This window comes from Haliotis rufescens, unplaced genomic scaffold, assembly GCF_023055435.1.
Source record: "Haliotis rufescens isolate VD_foot unplaced genomic scaffold, xgHalRufe1.0.p SCAF_7, whole genome shotgun sequence".
Classification (NCBI taxonomy): Eukaryota; Metazoa; Mollusca; class Gastropoda; order Lepetellida; family Haliotidae; genus Haliotis; species Haliotis rufescens.
In genome coordinates, this window is record NW_025964361.1 from 28,719,297 (window position 1) to 28,744,040 (window position 24,744).

The following is a 24,744-nucleotide window of genomic DNA, read 5'->3' on the forward strand; positions in this document are numbered from 1 at the left end:
ATTCCGGATTACAACTCTCACCTACATAAAAACGGAAGTACAACTTCGCCATGTCAATCATAGACCCGATAACCCATTTTGACGAAACCAAGTAAACGCTTTATTACACTCGATTATCCATTTTTGCACACATTACTATCGGAAAGCCCTCAAGCTTGAAAGAATGTCAACAATTTGATGATTTCGAGTTTCTTGCGATCTACAAAAGCCATGGATAATTTGGAAACGTAAAATATCACCCCAGTGAAGGATTTACAAGCTGGTATCCGTGTGAGCTTAAATAAGACCTCATACTTACACCGACAGTGAGGATACTCCCGCTTACTCCGGAAACCGCTTCCAAGTTTCCAAGGAGGTCAAGCTTTGGTGTTATTTATTTCGGAAACTTTATTTACCTCAACAAGCAATCATGGATGATATTTTCACGCAAGTGCGAGAAGGCAATGCCTTCCATGTACGAGTATGGCTGGATAACACCGAGAACGATCTGAACCAAGGGTAAGGTTTGGTCTTATAATAACACACACAGTTCCATGAATCATAATGATAAAGTGTTTGTCGTTGTAATGAATTCATGTACATTATAACAATTTGTTACACCCGTAAGCGCCAGTGCAGCAACTGGCACATATAATCAATATCAAACATTGTTAATGGTCTGTTTTATTAAATAGAAGTAGAGCACCTGTTCTATTTATAGCATCAAGTTGTTGAAATGTGCTAAAAACGGATTCTGATTGGCTCAGCTGTTGCAACCAAAAAGGAGATAGAGGCAGGAGTCCATCCCTGTTACTCATTGACTTACTGATCCTTTAACGGGATGGAGCAGGTTGTTGATACAGGGGTGTGGGGGAAATATAAATAAACATAACTATATGTACTTCTGGCATATAACTTTCACACTGAACACATACACATATGTGATGCTGAACATGTGTACTTTAGATTCTCACAGAAACTCTCATCTTTATTATATCTGGTGTTACTGCCATAGGTGAATGGCTTACTTTTTCATTTTATTATTTATTTATTTTCCAGAAATATTCATGTTTAAATGAGGATAAGAATTTAACTAGCTCGATTAGTCATGTTACCGGATGTTTGAAAGGTAAATCTGTATTAGGGAGCAGCATATTACAAGCACAGTTTCAGCCCGAAATACAGAGTAAAGGAAGCACAGATTAGACACATTTTATTTCATGAAAAATTTATGTAGTAAATTTCTAAACATAAATTTGGCCCAGTATGAACAAAGATCCAGATGAGTAAGGTTTTGACAGATTCACTCACCCGCGTACTGTGTTTTCGAGGCCCTAAGAAGTATTTCTCATTACGTATCTAGTAACAATCGCAATACACAAAAATTAAGTCTTACCTTTGAGAACATTTATTCTGTTACTATTGGATAGTGAAATGACCACATCTTGTCAATTTAATCGTGAAAATGTCTTTCCAGACAAGACGAGTCAATCATGTTACCGTCACCTTATTTCGAGCCCCTCCATGACATTCAAGTTAAAAATAGATGCACAACATGTTCAGTCACATGACATGACAGACAGGAAGTTTACAAATAGCAGCAGATATATCATCGGTGCATACAATTGTTGTGGTGCAAAATTATCATCAGATCAAGTTTGATTAAAATGTGCATCAGTGAAATAGTAAGCTTTGAGGTATGTTTCCATTACTTATTGAATATCTTACCTCGTTGAGCTTAATTTGTAACCTAACTTCAGCGACAAGTTGCGAACACTTTGGTGTCTTAAGTGAGCTGTGAACGTCTACCTTGATTACGTCATTAAGCACATGGTTACGTATTGTTAAGGGGTTCGAAAAGAGGTGAGGCTTGAAAACATGTTAGGTGGGATTAGGGCTGGGACAGGTAACTCAGGTACCCAGGTCGGGTGGGTACTGAGTAGGACCTGGGTACCCACAGGACTACCCGGACCCGTGGTTAGTCACATGATTATATTGTTTAATGGCTAAAATTATCTTGAACTCTATGGTTTCACTATAAGTCATAAGTGTTCACGTTTCTTTCTGACTTTGCACACATTCCTTCTGACTTTATGTGTTTTCATAATGATAAAAAAAACCCAGTCAACTTCAGTGTATGCATGACCAGATCTGTTTATACGTGTATCTAAATTTATTTTGACAGGAGTAGCGGTCAAACTATTTCGAATCAGACATGTTTTACCTATCTCCCGAGACCTACAGCAGGTACCTGGGTAGGGTTGGGTAATAGGGGCCCCGGGGTTAGGTATCCGGGTAGTAAATTTGGACTCACCCCAACCCTAGTGGGGATATACAAAACCTCAAATATGATGCAGTCGTACACAGTTCAGAGATTTGTTGACATGATAAGGGTTCTACCAGATGCAAAATAGTGTGTCCTGTACTAATAAAAATGGAGAATGGACACAATGATGTTCACTGTCACATCCAGGGAGACAAATGTGTATGGCTGCAGGGTTCGAAATTCCAGCATTCATTGTATGAAGAATGTCATTGGCACAGTTAAAGTAAGATGCCATTGCCAAAAGGACGCACTAAGAAATCATACTCATTTTTAAAAAACAAACACCTTGAGATGATGTTTATGATATGAAGTCAGTACTTTTGAACAAATGAACCAGAGTAATAACAATAGAGATTAACGTGTGGACGTCTTGGACATGCCTAACGCAAAATATTTGGTTTGATAAGATAATTCTGGGGATTCAGAAGCAGAGAAGGGATTATCAATCTCAATGAGTGAGTGAGTGAGTATGGTTTTACGCCGCTTTTAGCAATATTCCAGCAATATCACGGCGGGGTACACCAGAAATGGGCTTCACACATTGTACCCATGTCGGGAATCGAACCCGGGTCTTCAGCGTGACGAACGAATGCTTTAACCACTAGGCTACCCGACCGCCCATTCAATCTCAATGAGAAAACCAAGTGGGCAAACACAGCTTGTTATCCAGCTCTGTGCTCTATTGATGACACAGTAATTCTTATCATTTCATACTGGAACCATCGAACAAACTGGTAGTGGTACTAGGTCGGGGTTGAAGTCACGACAGGTATCGTGATATGCTCACCTCATGTATCGATACATATTGCGATACTTGAGTCAGATATAAGTATTGCGGGACTCAATTTGGTGCCATTTTTCTATGAAATTATCTGTATTCCGTGTGGACCAACTAAATAGAGGTTGTTGCCTAGCTTCAATGGCTGGCCATGTGATCAGATTCAACATTTTGTATAGTGATGCATGGTAAGGTAAGGCTAGCCCACGTAGTTATTAGGCTCAATTATCACAAGACATAGTGAATATTACTTGCTGAAAAGTGATCATACAGAATTTAAGCATGAATCGATACAACCCGAATGATAAAATATTTCAAAACAGCACAATACAGAACAAATGAGACGAGATGATGATGAAAGTGAACTTATCAACGTTTTGGCTTCATTCCATGAAGTCCATTATTTTGATCAAACTGATGGTGTACTCTGATATAGAAGCACATCATTATGTTTGTTTGTTTGTTTGTTTGGTATTTAATGCCGCACTCAGCAATATTCCAGCTATATGTCGGCGGTCTGTAGAAAAATCAAGTATGGACCAGACAATCCAGTAATTGACATCATGAGCATTGATCAACTCAATTGGGATCGATGACATGTATCAACCAAGTCAGCGATCCTGACCACCCGATCCCATTAGTCGCCTTTTACGACAAGCATAGTCGCCTTTTACGGCAAGTATGGGTTGCTGAAGACCTATTCTACCCTGGAATCTTCATCATTATGACTGAAGAGATTAGCTTCTGCCTTGATGATGATTAGTGGTGTTCCGATGAAATAATCAATGATTGATCGGAAGGCCCAAACAACCAAAGAATCAAACACAATAGTTTTATTCACTACTTACAACGTAGAAAGGGGAGAAAAAAGTGAAAACCAGTGAAATCGGTGTTTTTTTTTGTTTTTACGTGCGATCTAATTTGACGATGTTATCACTGAACAACAGCCAAGTTACGCCAACTGATCAGTTTTGAAAATCGATCGCTTGAGATGATCCAAACAGCAGCCTTGATTTTCAATGTTTTAGCGAACTAGTGTTGATGTCCTTTGCTAATTTTGATGTATAACGTTTCAGAGATGACCATCGGTTCAGTTTGTTGCACTGGGCAGCACGAGAGGGACGTACCAACATAGTCGACATGCTGATACAGCGAGGTGCCAGGATCAACGCCACCAACATGGGCGACGACACAGCGCTGCATCTGGCAGCTGGACACGGACACCGGGATGTCGTCGTTATGGTGAGCAAGGGAGATAATGACCAGACATCTGAGTATCACTACAGAGGTCCAGATAAGATGCATATTTGTGTAAATACGCAAAATACATCACCTTTACCCTATTAATTTTAAGGTACTTGTGGGGCGGTCAGGTAGCCTAGTGGTTAAAACGTTCGCTCGTCACGCCGAAGAACCGGGTTCGATTCCCGACATGGGTACAATGTATGAAGCACATTTCTGTTGTCCCCAGCCATGATATTGCTGGGATATTGCTAAAAGCAGCGTCAAACCATACTCAGTCACTCACTCATTAAGGTATTTGCGTACAAAGTGAGGTGAAATGGGGTCAAGATTATTGCTTTGTGTGTGTGTGTGTGTTTGGACAAATGCTGATTTTATAGTCCTAGTCCACTGAGATACCATGACACAGTTTAACATAAATACCCCACTTAGACACAGTATACTGACTCCGAGCCGACCAGTCCTTGTTTTAGCCCCTTAATGTCAAGCGCCAGATAGGGTTACAACAAGTACCTTCTCTTAACATTTTTTTCGTATGACACGTCCGGGATCAAACCCTCCGCTCTCGGGGCAGATGCTTTACCACTAGACCACGGGGCAGTCTCTTGTGTACTATAACACATGAAGAATAACAGCACACTGTGTAATTACCCAATGTGTAATACCAGTCATCCAGTCCCCAAGTGAATACTCATGGCACTACCTTATCATTACCTCAGTCAATGGATCCTTGTGCACTCAAAAATCATTCTCAGCTCCCTGGAAAATATATACAATCTAAGCTGCCTATGAGGCGCTAGAAGTCGAGCAGTCACATTTAAATCTCATCCTACCGGTAACCCATTCACTGCTGGGTGAGCAGAAGTATTCTTCAAACAAAGTCCCTTTGCCAATGAGACACATGTCACATGTGCTTCAGTGTGGGGCAGGGCTGAAGCCCTAGAAAATCTCACCCAACATGTGAAGATCCGGGGTAGAATAGGTCTTCAGCAACCCATGCTTGCCGTAAAAGGCGACTATGCCTGTCGTAAGAGGCGACTAACGGGATCGGGTGGTCAGGCTCGCTGAATTTGTTGTTGCATGTTATTGTATCCCAATTACGTAGATCGCTGCACATGACGTCTATCACTGGATTGTCTGGTCCAGACTCGATTATTTACAGACTGCTGTAGTATAGCTGGAAAATTGCTGAGTGCAGCCTTGAACAACAAATAAACAAACAAACATTTGGCTAGAACTGTTAAATCGGCATTAGTGCGGACTAGTACCTGAAGCAATACACACAGACACACTTCCATGCACATCACTATATTAAGGTGATATTAAATCGTGAACATGTTGAAATCAACATTAAGCCCCATTTCACCTCACCTGGAATAATACTGAAAGTGACATCCAAGTTACTCACTCACTCGTTGTTTCAGCTCCTCCACAACAAAGCCAACATCAACGCCATCAATGAACATGGCAACACACCACTGCATTATGCCTGCTTCTGGGGATTTGACCAGATTGCTGAGGTTAGTAAAACAGGGCCCACTTCCACAAAGCGATGTTAGCGCTAAGACTATCGTAAGCCTGTGTTAAAGAATGGGAGTTAAGATCATCTTAGTGCTAAGATTGCTTTGTGCAAGTGGGCCCAGGTCTTGATTACAACTTTTATAGAACAGTAACAGTATGTTGCTGAATAATATATACTCCCCGCCAAAAGAAACGCGAACCATAGAAACATGTTATGACATATCTACGTGAAGAAGAGATGTTTCCAATGTGTACCAATTGAATACAAAACTATCAATCAGTCAAGTGTTACCACAGAGTGACTTCCTATTAACCACGATATGCTGCACGCAATTTCCAAACTTTAATGTTAAAAACCCAGTGCTAAGACTCTACTTACCATATGAATAATCCAAAATCCTTGTACTTTTGAAGTTCGTCTCTAAGTGTTATGTAAGCTGTTGCAACTGTATCCAACAAATATGTCTTTTCCTCTGTCAGGATCTTGTCAACAATGGAGCTCTGGTCAGCATTGCCAACAAATATGATGAAGTCCCACTCGATAAAGCAAAGCCATTTCTGACAAAGATGCTGAAAGGTAGGTTTTCTGAATAACACAGAACAAGCAGTAGGGACATTTCCCTGGTTAAGGCCCAGGCCCCCTCCCATCTATTTGGAGGAACTGTTGAAGCAACCCCATCATCATGTTACATGTGTCACCAGATGGGTATACTATAAGGCCAGGCTTTTTTTATTTTTAGGATTACAGATTTTTCAGCCCAAGTCCAGGGTTGGAGGAGGGAAAAAAAAGCCAGATGCATTTTTTTTAAATGCAGAATGCCTCTGGCATACTTTATGAACATATTCTGTGCTCAAAAGACTGCCGTTTGTGACGATAAAGCCCCTTGAAGCAATAAAAATTCTACCACTTACAACACGGACAATTATCAAGGGAGGTTATTCATCAATGATTCATGTTCGGCCTAGAGATCAACAAAGATTGATTATGTATCTCTTTACTAGTTTACAACGGTAAATTCGTATGTTTTTTGTTAAAAGGTGATGATAACAAATAAAATAACTGACTACGTGGCCATTGGTGGGAAAAAAAATATGGAAATCTGATTATTTTTTTAAGATTTTTTTTAACATTTTCTCAAAAATTAGAGTTGGCAGGTCCGTAATCTGAAAAATATAAAACGCCTGGCCTAAGTGGTAGCAGGATCACGAAGGGTACATGGGGATTTATGAGACCTGAGGCAAGGCGTCCTGCTACAATTAATTTATCTTACCGTCATGTTTTAATGTGACATTGTAAAAGAATTAACACAAATTTAAAATTGATAGAAAACAGCTGTACGAATCAGCTGAGGTTAGCTTGTGCTATGTAATGTAACTTCCATTGACTCGGGGGGGAAAGCATGCAGGAAGCGGGGTATAAGGGATTTATTCTGCCTCTGAGAAATGCAGTGCAGCCTGCATTGCTCATGGCAGGGTATAAGAGATTTATTGCCCCACTGAGAAATTTATTCCCCTCCAAGGCGGGTTTACACAGTATTTTATCAAGATGATGTGGGCCAGCAGATCTCGTCATTCTGACATGGAGGTATGATAAAGACCTTACATGCTGAATTGGCTGATACACCACAAGAATAAGGGGACACGTGTTACACATTTATCATTACACATCCTGAGTTTTTCGGTGAACTATTGGTGTGATAGTACGATCTATCTTGTGACTGCCATCAGACTTTCAGCATGGTAACTTGAAGTGCCAACAGGGCCAAATGTGACAAACAAGTGACGTCACACCAAACATTTTCACGTCATGATACCCAAACAGGCAGGCCAACTGACTTATATAGGGTTTTGGGGGCACGGGTGGCCCAGTCGTCTAAGTCGATTATGTTTCTAGGTTTGTCAGCACCATACCCGTGCTCGTGGGTTTCACCGAAGTGGTAAACGTCTGAGACCTGCATCATTTCAGGCTTTCCTCCCACATTAAGCTGACATGCCGCGATATAACTGGAATACTGTTAAAAGCAGCGTTAAACCCAACACACTCACTCACTCACTATATGGGGTTTTACAAGATGGTAACTGGCCAGTCAAACAGCTACATTGTGTAACAAGTAGTGATAAGTTCTTTTACTTTTGCTTTTAACCTTGGTACAAGGGAGCAAAGCATTTGGTGCAGCACATCCAGGTTCCTTCATCAACATGACCTGATTATGTTTCTTGGTTTGTCAGCACCATACCCGTGCCTGTGGGTTCCACCAAAGTGGTAAACGTCTAAGACCTGAATCCTTTTCGGTAGATCTTCATTCAAAGACAAATCAAGATGGATTAAATATTTGAATGAATTTGTGCTGAAAGAGGTGTGTATTTGCACCCCTTACCCCAGCACTTTGTCTTAGTCAAACTTGGGGCGGTCGGGTAGCCTAGTGGTTAAAGCGTTCGCTTGTCACGCCGAAGACCAGGGTTCGATTCCCGACATGGGTACAATGTGTGAAGCCCATTTATGGTGTCCCCCGCCGTGATATTGCTGGAATATTGCTAAAAGCTGCGTAAAACCATACTCACTCACTCACTAGTCAAACTCGTACAGACAATTACAGCCAATACAAGAAATGAATAAAACATGGTCATTATTGGAAACCTTATTCTCCAGATCGAGCCCTGGCACTGGGCCAGGATCTGAGTAAAATCCCCTTCAAGGACAGGAGCTGGCTGGGCTACAAGACAAGAAGTCGTGAGTAGCTGCTTGCATTATCACGAAGAAATTCACTAAAATATAATGTTTGTATGAAACATTTAATGTACCAATTTAGGGTATTGATATATATAAAACTCATAATTGCAGGTGCACTGTCTTATGGATTACCAACTTATTAATGTTTATCTTTGTGACTAATCTATACCGACCGACCAAAACAACTTTTGCGTAATAAAATAAAATTTACTGAGCTACAGAGTTGTTTGTATTTGTGGTTCAACTGACCCAGGGTATTTGGTTAGCGAAAGTCCATAAGCCATGGAATAAAAAAGTTGCTTGAAGCTCAGTTTGATAAATTCTCACTCCCACACCATTTGCACACACTTCTTGAATTTTAGGCTTTCCCTATCCTAAATCAATGTTAAAGTATAGGACATTGCCCCATTCTACAATGTGTTTTTAGCGCTACTACTTTCGTAAATCTATGTGTTATAGTATGAGAGCTACGAACACATTTGCACTGAGATCGCTTAATGAAACAGGACTTTTGTCATTTTGTTCAAGTCTGTTTTTGCATTGTTTAGTGTATATGACTTTGTGCTGTTATTGTTGGAGAGTTTGGTACAGTTTGAACAACCCGAATGTGATAATGATCTGCACCGTCTCAATCCCCAGGTGATGCCCTCCTGTCCCGCCACCCGGGTATTGACATTGCCCAGTTACAGCTGGTCGGCCATGTTGCCTCCACTCACTCAGGGGAGGTAAGTCAGGATGTGAAATAGGTGAAATGCTGATTATATAGTGCTAGCTCACTGAGATACCATGTTGCAGTTTATCATGAATACCCCTCACAGTATACTGAATCCGAGCCGACCAGTCCTTGTTTTAGCCCCTTAATGCCGAGCGCCAGTCAGGGTAACGACAAATACCATCTTTTAACATCTTTTGGTGTGATGAGGCTGGGGAACGAACCCCAGACCTTCCACTCTCTGGGCGGACGCTCTACCACTAGACCACGCAGGCGGTCTTTGGGATTGTGAGTCAGTTGGGTTTAACACTGCAAAAACAGTATTCCAGTTATATCACAACATGTCAGCTTTTTGTGGGAGGAACACTGCTTTGAACAGTTGTATTCTTGAATACAAACCCTTGGAATATTCTTTGTGTGTTGATTTAGGGCCTGACCATTTCACATTATTTGTTGGGAAGAGGGTGGTGGTGATGGGATATTTATAAATATATATAATTTGGTCCATTAAATGTTTGTCAGACTTTAAATTTTAAATTTGTTTGCAGAGTAGGTTTAATGTTTGATGTTTATCTCCAGACATGGCGCGGTAGATGGCAAGATAACGACATTGTTGCCAAGATCCTCAACATTGTAGAGTGTACTCTCAGAAACTCACGGGACTTCCAGGAAGAATTCCCTCGCCTAAGGTGAGTCTTGACCTGTTAACAGAGGCAACAACTTTCGCTGACAATTTTGATGGCTACAAAATTATTAGACCCATGAAGATCCGGGGTAGAATAGGTCTTCAGCAGCCCATGCTTGCCGTGAAGGCGACTCTGCTTGTCATAAGAGACAACTAACGGGATCAGGTGGTCAGGCTTGCTGACTTTGTTGATATATGTCATTGTAACCCAATTGTGTGGATCAATGCTCATGATATCAATCACTGGATTGTCTGGTCCAGACTCGATTATCTACAGAACGCTGTCATATAGCTGTAATATTGCTGAATGCGGTGTTAAACAACAAAGAAAACAAAATTATTGAACTGGTTCATCCTTTGTCTTGGGCACTGCCCACATCAGTCGACCACTGCCCAGCATTCATTGCTGCCAGGGTGGCACTTTGTCACAAAGACACATATAGACAAAAGAGAACTGCACTGACTTGGTAGAGGCATTGCCTGACAGCCATGGTGTTTTTCAGCCTTATCTTGCAGATGTAATAATTATTACCGTAAAGAAACACAATTTTACTCCATTTATGTCAACAGTCACAATGTTTGTAATTAAGCATGGAAATGAAGGGGGCCCTGTCATGCATCTTATGTCAAAGTTGAAGGATTTATAGATTCATGTACTGTAGGAACCTAACCATTTCTATATTTCTGTGACTGATTACTGACTTAGTGCCTCTTCCTGAATTTGTAATGTACAGTTGATATATTGTAATCTCATTGAGATGAGATCTTTGACTCTGATTTGATACCTCTCTGGGTGAAGCTCTGACGGCATTGCCATGGGAGGTCATGTTAGGTGAACTTTCTATTCAGCCAATCAGCTTGAAGCTCCTAACTTTTCCGTACAAGTGGGTATTTATGCACCCTGTCATTTTTACTGCCATGGCATTGACACACTAAAGGAAATACCATTGAAGGTATTTTTGTGTTCTGTGTGGATTTTTTCTTTTGTAAAAATCAACATGTCCGAATTGTTGCCTCTCTACAGAATCTTCAACAACCCGAATGTGCTGCCGGTGCTGGCGTGTTGCAACCAGCCCCCCAACCTGGTGGTGATCAGCCAGTTCATGCCCTTCGGGTCTCTCTTCAACACACTACACGGGGAGTCAGGTCAGTTCACCAGCACTGTGGTAGTGTCTTCAGACGTAATGTAGGCCATACACCCAGGTTATGCATGGAGGGGGGACACGGGTGGCCCAATCGTCGAAGGCATCACAGTTTGCTGTGCAGAGTTGCGACCCACACTCCAGAAACCTGATATTTGTAGGTTTAAATCCCAGTTCATCCGATTATGTTTCTAGGTTTGTCACCACCATACCTGTGCTTGTGGGTTTCACCAAGGTGGTAGACTTGCATTACTTAGGGCTTTCCTCCCACATTAAAATGACATGCTGTGATTTAACGGGAATACTGTTCAAAGCGGCATTTAAGCCAACTCACTCACTCACTATACTGTATAGAGAAGTACAAGTATGAGAATTCACACCTGTATATATCACACTGTAAATACATACTAGTCCACTAGTCCACTAGTCCAACACCAGTCACCAATGACACAATGGACTGATCATATTCTAGTCAAGGTAATCCAATTGAAATCAAAGTTTAACAAAAAACATAAGACAAAATATCAGAAAAGTAAAACAAATATGTTATGAAAAAGTGTATGTCACAGCATGTCATTGTTTTTCTTTTTCAAATATGACAATATATTTTACACAAACAAAAAACGTAATTGGTCTGGTCTGAAAAATGCTGAATATTCAGGAAATTGTCAGGTGCTGCATTATGACAGAGAGAACAATGTGAATGACAGGCTCAGATATCAGAAATCGTGGCGGCTAGTAAATTCAGGAAAATGTCAAGAAAGGTCTCTGCATTATCAGGTCTCTGATTGCAGGAATTGTGGTGGACCAGAACCAGGCCTTGAGGTTTGCAATCGACATCGCTCGGGGGATGGAGTTTCTGCATTCGATGGAGCCGATGATCCCCAACTTCCTGCTGACCAGCAAACACGTCATGGTAGGATGCCTGTCACCAATACATGGATTTGAACTACAGAGCAGACGTCATTTAGCAATTTGGTTGAATCTGGTGAATTTGTATCCCGAAGTTAATATTTGTTCAGATTGGCAGACATGTGAGAATTATTTGGGATTTAATTCTGTCTTTATGATGGTAACCATGGTAACCAGGTTATCATATAGAAATTATTTGTTTTTGCAAATATTTAGGAATCTTTTACTTTTACTTGTAATTATTTTTAACGGTAAATATCAATACATGTTTATTTGTTTTTTTATGTGAGTTAATATTTGAAGAATTTGGGGTAACATAACCATGGTGATATCCTGTGTATTATACAAATTCTTGTGTTGATTATTTGTTCACAGTTTTATGATGTTCTGTTCAATCACTGTTTTCGTCTTCACGTTTCTTTTGTTGTTTTGAGCTTCAGCTTTGATTTTGCCACACTACAGCTAATGGATTTTCAATTTTAGATCGACGAGGACTTGGCTAAAATTAATGTTGATGATCCCAAATATGCCAGCGAAATAAACGGGGTAAAGGACTTCAGAAGAAGCGCCTGTGCATTGATGTAGCCTATATTGTGTAGCACTAACACTGTGATGCCTTGGAGTGGATGGTTATGTATTTCAGCACGGTATTACAGAATATTTATATGATATGTGCACTCTTTGGTGATCAGATAGTCAGGCTCAAATACAAGACTTGTTTGTTTCTGGTGAACATGATTAAATGATTTTTGTCTCATAGGATTGTAATTATGGAACATTCCTCAGACATTTCTTTTTAATTACTTATTTTGTGTAATTTGCTGACCAAAACATTTTCAAATTTGGACTTAAATTAAGTTTCTGAGAACAGCCTAGTTTTTATATCATGGAGTCTAAAGAACTGGAATAAGAAAATTTGAAATCAAGCTGAAGTGAACTGAATTCAATTCAACTGAATTACCAGTAGACAGGCAGTGAGGACTCATTATTCCGTAATGGGGAAATCATATGAATCTGATGATTCTACTTCTGGAATTTGGATTTGAGTGATTTCTGCGACTTAAAACATGTTATGGTTGATAAATTATGATTTCTCTGTAATTTTGCAAAGTGAGCTATCGTTGCATCAGGTTTTCTTGTTATAATGGTCAGAATGGCCAGTGAAGTCCTGGCTCAGAATCAACTGCCACAACAATAGCATGAGTTGATCATAATGGCTTAATGGCATTGTTAGTCAAGGATGCTTGACTTGAGAAGATTTGTGAAAACAGAATTTATTTGTTTTCCTGTTCAGTATAATAAGAATAACAACACACGATTCATCTTTGATCTATCAAGAAATTGTTTGGAAGCCAATATTGTGTTGACCATATCGTCTGGATTATTGAGACTTCACTGTCGATTGTTGATGTGTCCAAATCAGTTCCCAGACACTAAACATTCCAACAGTTGTTTGATGAAACCAATTGTTCCATTTCTTTGGTATCTGTAGGTATTGACATGTTATATTGTTCTCAGAAACTAAACTATTCTATGGTCTCTATAACTGGTTATCATATTTATCCAACAATGGCTACACCAGTAATTGCCATGGTAACAACATGCATTGTGGACACTGGAAACAAACAGATCTATAGGAGCCAATCATGAATCATTACCTAGGGCTTAACGATGCACCCTAGTGATACGATACAGAGCCTGCTTGCACAAAGCCATCTTGGTGCTGAGACTGTAAGTGTATATTCCAGTATGGGAGTTATGAAGATGTTTGGGGCATGGGGGGCCCAGTTGTTTATGGTGCCGCAATCGCTGGGCAGAGTTGCCTCCCTTGTGGGTTCAAATCCTGGTTTTCCCTGATAATGTTGTTAGGTAAGGATAAGAATTTAAGGAAAAACAACTTCTTTTTTACAATTAAGAGCGACGTTTCGGTGTAGGTTCTAACACCGTTATCAAGCGATATACAGAGTATGGTTGACAAGTATATATACAGGTAGGAGGCAATGTTTATACACTAGAGTAGATGTCAGATGTAGTTATATTGGAGTGGAGAAACCTGTTAACTACATCTGATGTCTACTCTACTTTATAAACATTGCCTCCTACTTGTATATATATACTTGTCAATCACTCCTTGTGTTGTATATCACTTGCTTGATAACAGTGTTAGAACCTACACCGAAACCATCGCTCTTAATTGTAATTAAGAAGCTGTTCATCCATAAATTCTTATCCTTACTTAGTACTCAACTTCTAAATGCCTATGAAAGAAGTTAATGTTGTTAGGTTTGTCAGCACTATACCTGTGCTTGTGGGTTGCACCGAAGTGATAATTGTCTGTGACCTGCATCACTTAGGCTTTCCTCCAACATAAAGCTGACTCACTGATATAACTGGAATACTGTTCAAAGCAGTGTTAAGCCCAACTCACTCACTCACTAAGAGGGTCTTAGCATAAGGACTGCTTTTTGTACAAGTGGGCCCGGACACAATAGTAAGGTGGGCTGTGATACAAGATACAAACCATGAATATGTGACGCATGTCTTGTTAAGCAGACACATTTAATCCTTAATCTTTTTAAAGGGAATGAAAAGACACCCAATCAAAGTTAATTGAATAAATTTAAGCCAATTAAAAACAAATTGGCCTGTGAGTTTTTGTACATTCATTAGAATGATTTTTTTATAACAAATTCTTACCATTTTAGTGCCCTCCTTAGATGTACTTGTATCATTGTGTATCGATACACAAGCCCACAATGCAATATTTCTATCGCAGTGCACTGAAAATCAGGTGAATCGTTACACCCCTTTCATTACCGTATTCAACGTAATAAGGCCCCGTTCTAATAAGCGCTCACGGCGATATTTGCCAATATATTGGCTAGTGAACAATCCCAATCAGCACCCCTTCCGATTGATCAATGTACACAAGACTTATTTATTTGTGTATAATACGCACTCGTGTGTTATATCACCCTTAATTATGGGCAATTAAATTCTTGATAAATATATCTGTCGTATGTAAACATTTCAGGCTGTTTACAAAATTTACAATCTTTCAACTCAAAATAATATTCTAATAAGAGCCCCCTATTTCTAATTTTGAGAGTGCCCTGGGTGCTTATTACATTGAATACGGTAACTGTTTTTTTCAGTGACGTTCGCCACATGTTCTGTTCTGAGTTTGTGATTGAAACAAACACCACATTTCTCCTCAGCTTCATTGTTTTACTATACTGTATTCCTTTGCTAAAAAGCTGAAGGTCCGGGGTTCGAACCCCGGCCACGTCATACCAAAAGACGTTAAAAAGATGGTACTTGTTGTTACCCTGTCTGGTGCTCGGCATTAAGGGGCTAAAACAAGGACTGGTCGGGTCAGAGTCACTATATTGTGTCTGAGTGGGGTATTCATGTTAAACTGCGGCATGGTATCTCAGTGGGCTAGCATCAGTCCGAGTAGTACACACACACACACACACACACACACACACACACACACACACACACACAATATCTGTTAGGAGACAAGTTTGTGTATTGTGTTGTTTATGAATGACTTTCTGTTGGTTGAAGTGGTGCAAGGGTACTTAGTTTTCATTTGTTTTGTGAATGTGTTTTAAGCTAATTCTGTTTTTGAGCATGAATCTTTATCTTGATTTGATAAATTTCCCACCATTTAATTATTTGTCTGTAACACCAATTATTTGTTTCTGACAAAGCACGCAGAGATAGAGAATGCAAAGAAAGAATCTATTGTAAGAGTCATTCACATTATTTTTGTGCTGAACAGACAGTGGAAACAAGAAAATTATTTTTGTGTTTTACAAGAAGGGCACATGCACATTAATACCTAACATGAATTGACAAAAGTATATTTAGACACACAGCTCACTTATTTATGGTAGATACATAATTAATTCCAAGTGTTATGTAATTTGGCTGTAGGTCAGCTGCTGAAAACGTTCACAGCACTAAAGCCAACATGTAGAACTTAACTTAACGTCATATCACTGGGACAGAGCTCCAGATAAGCTGCGTATCTGCGTAAAATACGCATCAGAAATGCAGAAATATGCAGTAAAATAAAATCCAAACATATCAAATACACAACGAACATTACAGATACGCTACAAAAATAAAACTTGGGCGTATCATCAAAATATTGTGAAGTAACCCTGCGTATTCGATTAGCAAATCAGCAACTTATTTTGAAATTATAAACGGGCAGTCTGTCAACCTTGCCAAACTCCACGATGACAGTCAGATCATGATCATTTGCCATCACACTTTCTTGTGGAAGTATCGTGCTATTTTTGAGTCCTTATAAAGCTCTCGAACCCATACGACACCAGTTTGCAGGGACTAGATGAATATTTTTTTACTATTTAACTTAAATACCCAAGTGTAAAAACTAGTGGGTAACAGAAATTTGAATACCCAGATAGAATTACTGATACCCAATGATTTTAAAATGCATGGGTAAAATACCCACAACACCAAAAGCTTATCTGGAGCTCTGCAGGGATATTGCTAAGACAGCTTTGTAGTTTTGAATGGTAAATGTTTTATTATATCCTTTTCCAATCAAAATCATTGATTTGGGCTAATAAATCGATTAAAAGATAATGGCTTAGTGGATAAATTAAGAAGTGCACTTCCAGGAATTTTTTGTTCCCTGTGATGGTCACATTTTATTTGTGATCAGTCATTTATGAACTTATGTACTACAATACTATGAAAGTACAATATCAATATCAAACACTTTAAAAGATATAATTGTGAGGTTGGGAAGACATCCAGCAAGTGATATAGTGCCCAACGAGTCGCAAGTAAGACCTTGTGTGGACACCCATCACAAACTAGACAAAGATATATCTCTTATACACTATCACTTTATGTTTGGTTAAAATTAGCAAGGTGTCTTTATTATACCCTGACCTAAAAGGGCGGAGGTATATCGTTATACCAAGGAATTCCGTCCATCCATCCTTTCAAGAAAATTTCTGTGTGCGACCTATAACTTGAAAACTAGCAGTTAATTTCCTTTTTTGACAGGAAATTATATACCAAATTGCTAAAAAGCTCTTTTAAAAACCATAAATGCTTTGTTTGATTGAAAATCTTCCTGTAGCATATTATTTTTATATTATGTATTTATTTAACCGCAAATATATTTTGTCAACAACAACATGATAATTTTATTTTTCCTCATGCCACTCTAGGTATAAATCAACGACCCATGAAAAATATAAATAAATGGCTGCATAATGATTCAATAAACAATTCAATCATTTTCATTCATTCATTTTCCAATCTATTTCATTTTTCAATCTGTTATTATATTCATTGGGATAAGGGTCACTTGTCACTATTTAGTGGTAGTACATAGAGATTCTTGGAAGCTGGGCCTCTTATTTGACAGATCAGATATTCATTTAACATATTCTCTCCATATTGATGGAACTGTGTCTTCATTTTCAGCTATAGAGGTCACACACACACGTGTAGACACATACCAAGTTTGATGGGAATCGGACACTATATATAGTTGAAATGCTAGCTGCGGATTCCATAGCCCAGAAATGCAATGATCAATACAATATTTGATGTAATATGTGCCCTGTGTCCAAAGCAAATTGACAAAGGGAAGGTTATTAAAATCATATACCATACAAGTCAAATTTGTTGTCTAACATCGAAGAAACTAAAGCTTTTTTGACAATAGTAACGAGGCAATTAAATACCCCTTTTCAACTGCTGTGATTTCTGTAAAGAATTCTGAAATATGCATACCGAAATATGGACTGTCGTGTTAATGTGGGGGCCTAGTATGGGGAATTGATAAGATATCTGCTAGTCATGGGTTCGAATCCCAGATTCACCGTCCTTTCTTGGTTCCCCATGATACCTGTGTTCATGGGTTTCACCCAAGTGGTAAACATCTCATAACTTCATCTGGATTTTCTTTTCACATTAAGCTGACATGTGAAATACCGTTCAAAGTAACCTTTATGCCCCACTTGAAACAGAATTTAGATTTAATAAAAATATCTACTTTTAGATAAATGATCATGTTGAGGCACGTTTTGTCAGTTGGAAGTTGGTCAGGGGTTCAGAGTACATGTATATTTTTTTCGAATTCTGATTAAATGCACTGGACATCCACCAGAATAACATTATATACTGACCGACACCATCAGCATTTCTGGGTAACAGAACTCGCAGCTAGCCAGTGGGATGCAGACCCACCATGAAGGAGGACTAGTCCTTGATGTATGCTTGTGCATGTAGGATGGAACCCTGGACACCCACGTCCAGAAACAAATATTTCAAAAGTGTGGTTTGGGGCTTCTGTTTCGACAGTTGAATTATTTATGACCATGACGAATCAGTCTGTCGTTGCTGTTGTTCAAGCATGCTGAGGGTGGCCCACTGTTTCAAATGTTCTGTAGTTAAGCTGGGATACTGAGTTTTATTCCCGACACAGACGTGTGTAGTGTTTTTAACTTCGTTTTCAACCGCCATTATGCTGTGAAATCAAGTATATGAAAAATTGATGACTAAATAAACTGCAAAAAACATATTGATGGAGTTTTGCAAGCTTTGCTTACCGAAAAGATTCAGATTGAAATTAATTCTGAACACTCGGAAAGGTTGTCTCCCCTTAACAGCAGCTTGAACCAGTGCTAGTGTTGATTCTTTGTGGTGTTATTTTGAATACGAGCCTTCCGTACATTTAAAAAAATATTTGTCAAAAGTTTTGTCTTCTGTGGTTGACCAAGGTTCCATCAATGTCAATATTCACACAATTTATTTGTGCACTAAAGATTGTAAATTATGTTTGTGTGGTTAAGTTGATTGTTGTGGAGAATGAACCGACTTTGGGTTGATACAGATAGTTAGAATGTATACGTAACCATGGTAACACAAGAGGAATGGGTTTGTGAATGGGTTGATGTGTTACTTACAAAGATATGAATAATATTCATTTGAAGAAGATTATTAAGGAACATTTCCACCAGATGGTTGAAAGATCACAGTTTGGTCTTTACATACGAGAATCCCATTTTAAAACATTTTGATCTCTTTCGTGTTCATGGCCTCCAGTAAAGGTGGTGTAGAGTATGAAATATCTCAAATATTGTTGTTTATGGTTTGTTATCAATTATCATGATCAGTTATATACATGCATTTAGAATGACCATAAAGAAAATGCCAAATACAAAAACATAACAAGAATATTTCACATAACGTTTGGTTTTGAAAGAACATGAAAAAGGAAATCATGATTGTAAACTATGAGGAAATGTAACATAACCGTTATAATCACCAGGTGTTTGTGGCGGTGCATGGGTGGCCCATTTGTTGATTGGCTGGGCGGAGTTTGGTCCTTTAGGCACGCCACAGACCGACGATCATGAGTTCGAATCCAGGTTCACTCTGATTATGTTTCTAGGTTTGTCAGCACCATACCCATGTTCTTAGGTTTCAACAAAGTGTTAAAAGGCCTGCATCCCTTCAGGATTGCATACTACATGAAGCTGACACTGTGATATAACTGAAATATTGTTCAAGGTGGTGTTCAACCAAACAAATTCACTCACTCCAGTGTTGGAATTGGAGCATTTTTATAATGCCATTTTCAATTACATGAGTATGAATAATTACTGTCAGATTGAATTTTTCATTCTAGTTATCAACTCTAGCTGTCAAAACTTGGTCACAAATGCACAAAACAGTATCGGGTATGCTTGAGAGATTGAGATGTTTGGCATGATGTTATGATCGTTCTAAAGATGTCCTCCATGTATCCAGTTGTGATACCATCTCTTCCCTTGGTGTGATCAGATTGACGAGGACCTGACGGCCCGGATCAACATGGCGGACTATCGGTTCACCTTCCACGAGCGAGGCAAGGAGTACAACCCGGCCTGGATGGCCCCTGAAGGTAGGTTTTGTTTGTTTTGTTCCAGCTTTAAGACGGCAGTCTGTAAATAATAGAGTCTGGACCAGACAATCCAGTGATTGACATAATGAGCATCCATCCACACAATTGGGATACAATGACATGCATCGACCAAGTCAGCAAGCCTGACCAAGTGAAGGTAGGTGGACAGCATGATCAGCATGTCAAAGGGATTCTCGGTTAGAATGTCTCCCTAGCAACCTTGGATTTTGATGGCTACATTGATCGGAAGGTCAGGCTTGGTGACTTTGTTGATTGCGTGTCTTCGTACCCTGATGACTGGGATGCACCCATTGGCTAAATAGTAATAGCCAATGGTTGCTCGACGATCGAGCTATGAAATTCCACAAAATTTAAGTCTAGTTCGGCAAGGGTGGAAACTGGACTTTTAAGGTCAATTGACTCCCTTGCCTCGGGAAGATGGTTACCGTTACTACTAATCACAGGCAAATATTTAGCAGTTAACTGGATTTATTGTCCAATCTGTATTACTAAATAGGGATTTCTATTTCTACTGAGCTTAAACATAGGCTCAGCATATTGTATCAATACACAACATATTGTATCAATACACAGCTATGCTGAAGAAGCCTTCAGAAATTAACATGAAAGGAGCGGACATGTGGAGCTTTGCCATCTTGTTGTGGGAGTTGGAGACTCGGGAGGTGCCGTTTGCGGATCTCACACCTATGGAGATTGGCATGAAGGTAAGTGGCCTTGACATCACACTTATGAAAGTGACCTTGACCTTCTACTCATATGAGTGACCTTGACCTCACTGCAAGTGACCTTGGCTCCACTCTTATGTATGTATCTTTGACTTTACGTCCATGGAGATTGGCAAGAATGTAGATGATTCAACATACTTTTTAGAAAGACATTCTATCAGACAGAAAGATAGGTGTCTATGGTCTGTAGTTGTTTTGAAAGTATGTTCAACCTATGTAAAGGACGTAATAAAATCTTCATATTTCCTGCCAGACTTGCCCACTTTTGGAATTGTTCAAGTTATTCTGATCACTTAAGGATGCAGATGGTGTGGGCTACAGCTGTAACTGTCATGGCCGCCTACTGTGTGTTTCCAGGTAGCCCTAGAAGGTCTGCGCATCAAGATCCCTCCAGGAATCTCCAGCCACATGTCTCGCCTCATCAAGATATGCATGAACGAGGAGGCGGGCAAACGGCCGCGCTACGACATGGTCATCCCTATCCTAGAGAAGATGAAGCTGAGCAGTTAGGTCAGCGTCCACCCCAGATAGAAAGCAGGGTCAATCATTGAAGGCACTCTGCGTCTAAAAACTTTAAATCCACCACTGAAGGAAGTCCAGAAACTCTACGCTTGTCCATAATATTCTCTGGCAAGACAAGGGTGGTTGTGGTCTTCAGATGGCTCATGTGATCCTCTAGTTACTGGCAAGCAATATCTTTCATCAAATTGTTGTCAAAGCTCTACGTCCGGCTATCCATTGGGTACAAATATCCTTCTTCTAGTAGCCGCCATGATCCTCTTATAGCTACCATGGCCCTGAAACATCTGGCTAACATGGCTACTGTCATTTACTGTGATGGCAAATTGGCTGGCACCTGCTAGCCTGAGCTAGCCTGAGCTAGCCTGAGTCTGTTTAATGGTATTTTGAGGATTAGCAAAATTTCAGGCTTGTTTAGGTGTGTCATATTGTCACTAATCAGGCTAGTAAATGTTTCTATGTCAGTTTCCGTCCCTGAAAGAAGTAACTGACTACCTGACTCACCTTTAGGTTTTACAATGACATCCTCTTTTGTCAGGGAGATTTCCATCACTGTGTTCCATTTAACACCCTCAGGGTCACATGGCTTCTTGTCATGGCATTCTGGGATGTCTCACAAACTGTTCATTATTTCTTCAATACTTATTTAAACATTTATCTTGGGTTGCAGCTTTAATTAGTTCTGAGCAATAAAAGTAAGATTGGTACTAATTTCTTAAAATGGGCATTAAAGCGTCTCAGCAAGTGCATGGGACACGGTTCATATTTAACTTTGGGCTGTCAGTCAGACAAGTGATGTGTACCATGGTGTGCCTATTGTTTGATAGTGCTGTACAAATGATAATAATATTGTTTGTATTTGTCTTATTCCTACTTTCCACAATGTAGCTTTGTTGACAATACAAACAGAATTTATCAAATAGATGTTCAATGAAGAGGAAAATAGAAATGGCATTTCCATGTTCTTGTCTAGGAAATGTTGACAATGTTTGTGTACATATGGTTAATTCAACCGTTAGATGCAGCAACAATATAGTACACTATGTACATCTGTATATTGTTTGACAGATTCTGTGATCAAACAGTTGTAGAAAATAATATTGTTTGACGCTCTATTGTTCCATGAGCTGGGCTGACAGATTAAGCAGCAATATGTTACCTGTTAACATGAGAACTGTGTGTTTTGAATGTCAATAAAACCCATCTCCTCAGATCACTGCAAGTTTGAATTGAGGAAATTTAAGAAGAAATGACAGTGTATACAAACCGTTGCCATCTGTCCAAAGATGTTGTAGCCCAGTAGATAGGGTGTTTGCTTGACGGACACAAAGTCTGGGTTCAGTCCTCGAGTAAATAAAATGTGTAAAGTCTACAACTTTTATTACACTACAATGTTAACCTCTCTCACTTAAAATCCTTTGTCTGATATGTAATTTATCAATGATCTCTCTCCGACACAAATATTCATATAAAAGTCCATCCAAATTTTTATTTTGTCAACTTCTGATATTTGTGTTGCAGGATATTTCTGAATAATCTCCCAATGCAGTGATCTTTGCCATGTCATCATGTCCGATTCTTGGTGCTATTTATTCTGGTTATGCTTGACACATCATTATATTTCATACCATGGCCTGTCTGTCATGAAACTATTCATCCATATTATTTTGCTTTTCATAGCTAGATATTATTTAAGATATATTCAGCTTTGAGTTATGACCTGTTAACATGCTAGTGAATTGTATTCTATGTTATTTATTCAACTGTTTAGTTTGTTGTGTTATCATTTCATCTGATGATCGTACAAGACCGTTCCGTCAAACCAGGCATTGTAGATACATACAAATCCAGTAATACCAAACATATAGTATGGAGGCATCAGCCCTCGCAGCTTATTATTCAAAACCTTGTAAACTCATTTTATCGTTGTAACATCAGAGGGGAGGAGGGCCTAGTGGTTACAGCATTTGCTGAAGTCTCGGGTGCGATTCCCCACATGGATACAATGTGTCAAGCCCATTTCTGTGTTCCCTGCAGTGATATTGCTATATGAAGAGCTGTGTAAAACTCCATTGTTCATTTTTAAGATTATGGTTTTGACAGAATCCCGACTCGTATTTTGGGCTTGTATCGGTTCCCCGCCTGTTTCAAACTACAGAAAACTTATATTTTCATTGATTTCCCATGACTTTACAGGGTTCCATTGCAGTCAATTTGCCAAAAGTTTAATCACAATTATAATATTGGCTGTCTTCCATTGTAATCATTTCATACAGCTTTGTTTTATATATTCCTAAATTTCCAAGTGAAAAATGCAATAAATAAAGTTAAGAAATCTTAATTCTCAGCATAACTTTCCCTCACGAAATTGTTTATCACCAAAATGAACATTCTGACATACTATATTCAGGATTGTTAATGAAAAGATTTGAGCAAGTACTTTGGCGAGGGTTGTTCCACAGATAGTGCCATTACTTCATGGACTTGCAGCTGTATCACTGCCAGCGGCTGTGTATTGTGTACTGTGTATGTGTAAACATAATAAACACGTTCAACTATATTCCAGAGGTTTGTTGTGATCCAAATCATCTTGGCAGAGATCAGATGGCCATGTCGTCAAGCTTCTTCACTTCACTGTGCAGAGTTTCTACAAAGGTTCAACAGAAGCACCTCTTCATCATAATGTTAGTTGTTGTGAAAACACTACATGTATCTCGTGCACCCTGTAAGGTAATGTCAAGTCAAGTTGAATAAATAGGCGACCGGGTTCCGTCTTAGCGCAAACGGGCATACATAAAACAATTGTCAACTCGTTGCGTAATGGTTCACATATATTTCCCCATATATTACATATATTTCAGATGCAATTTAAACCACATCGGGACGTGTGTAATTATACAGTATGATTGAACACATTTAACTGTGTCTTTGGTATATTTTTAGATGCACGACATATGTAAAATCAAAAATTATTTCTGAGGGATTCTTTGACGAACAACTTGAAATCATACGCGCATTCGGATTGGTTTGTTGTATTTTCGCACATAACATTCATCGATAGGGGGACGAGTCTTCTTGCAGGTTACGAAAAGAGGCGAATGGTGACGAATGTAGGCGACAGTTTCACCACTCTTGGCCTGTGTTGTTGAGGATTGATCTCCACAGCCCTGATTATTATCCTCTCCCAAGTTGTGTTGGGGAACGGACTCTGTCATGTTTTGTTCCAAGAGCATAACTCATAAACCATTCAATATTTCTTCATGAAACTGGGTATACACATCAGGCACATCGCCTTGAAGTTTCAGTGTCCTTGAAGTTCCAGTGTCCAAGATTATTGCACTAATATAGTGTGTGTGTGTGTGTGTGGGGCTGCTTGTACTTGTCTGGACTGATGCTGATTTATAGTGCTAGCCCACTGAGATAGCACGCCGCAGTTTAACATGAATACCCCACTCAGATGCAGTATAATTACTCCGAGCCGACCAGTCCTTGTTTTAGCCCCT

The 24,744-nt window shown here is 39.4% G+C and overlaps 1 protein-coding gene across 2 annotated transcripts; it reads left to right on the top strand.

The window, feature by feature from the left end:
• Positions 1-114: 114 nt before the first annotated feature.
• Positions 115-23,801, top strand: LOC124146977 (integrin-linked protein kinase-like). 2 transcript variants are annotated; one of them, XM_046517563.2, is made up of 13 exons: positions 115-498; positions 4,160-4,325; positions 5,750-5,845; positions 6,327-6,423; positions 8,497-8,577; positions 9,217-9,302; positions 9,869-9,978; positions 10,999-11,120; positions 11,911-12,032; positions 12,512-12,574; positions 19,877-19,976; positions 20,571-20,701; positions 21,080-23,801. In XM_046517563.2, exons 1-13 carry the CDS (start codon positions 410-412, stop codon positions 21,230-21,232), a joined length of 1,416 nt encoding a protein of 471 aa, XP_046373519.1. In that variant the 5' UTR covers positions 115-409; the 3' UTR covers positions 21,233-23,801. The 2 variants fall into 2 exon arrangements, with proteins under 2 accessions (XP_046373519.1, XP_046373521.1); XM_046517565.2 differs by lacking the exon at positions 12,512-12,574.
• The last annotated feature ends 943 nt before the right edge of the window (positions 23,802-24,744 follow it).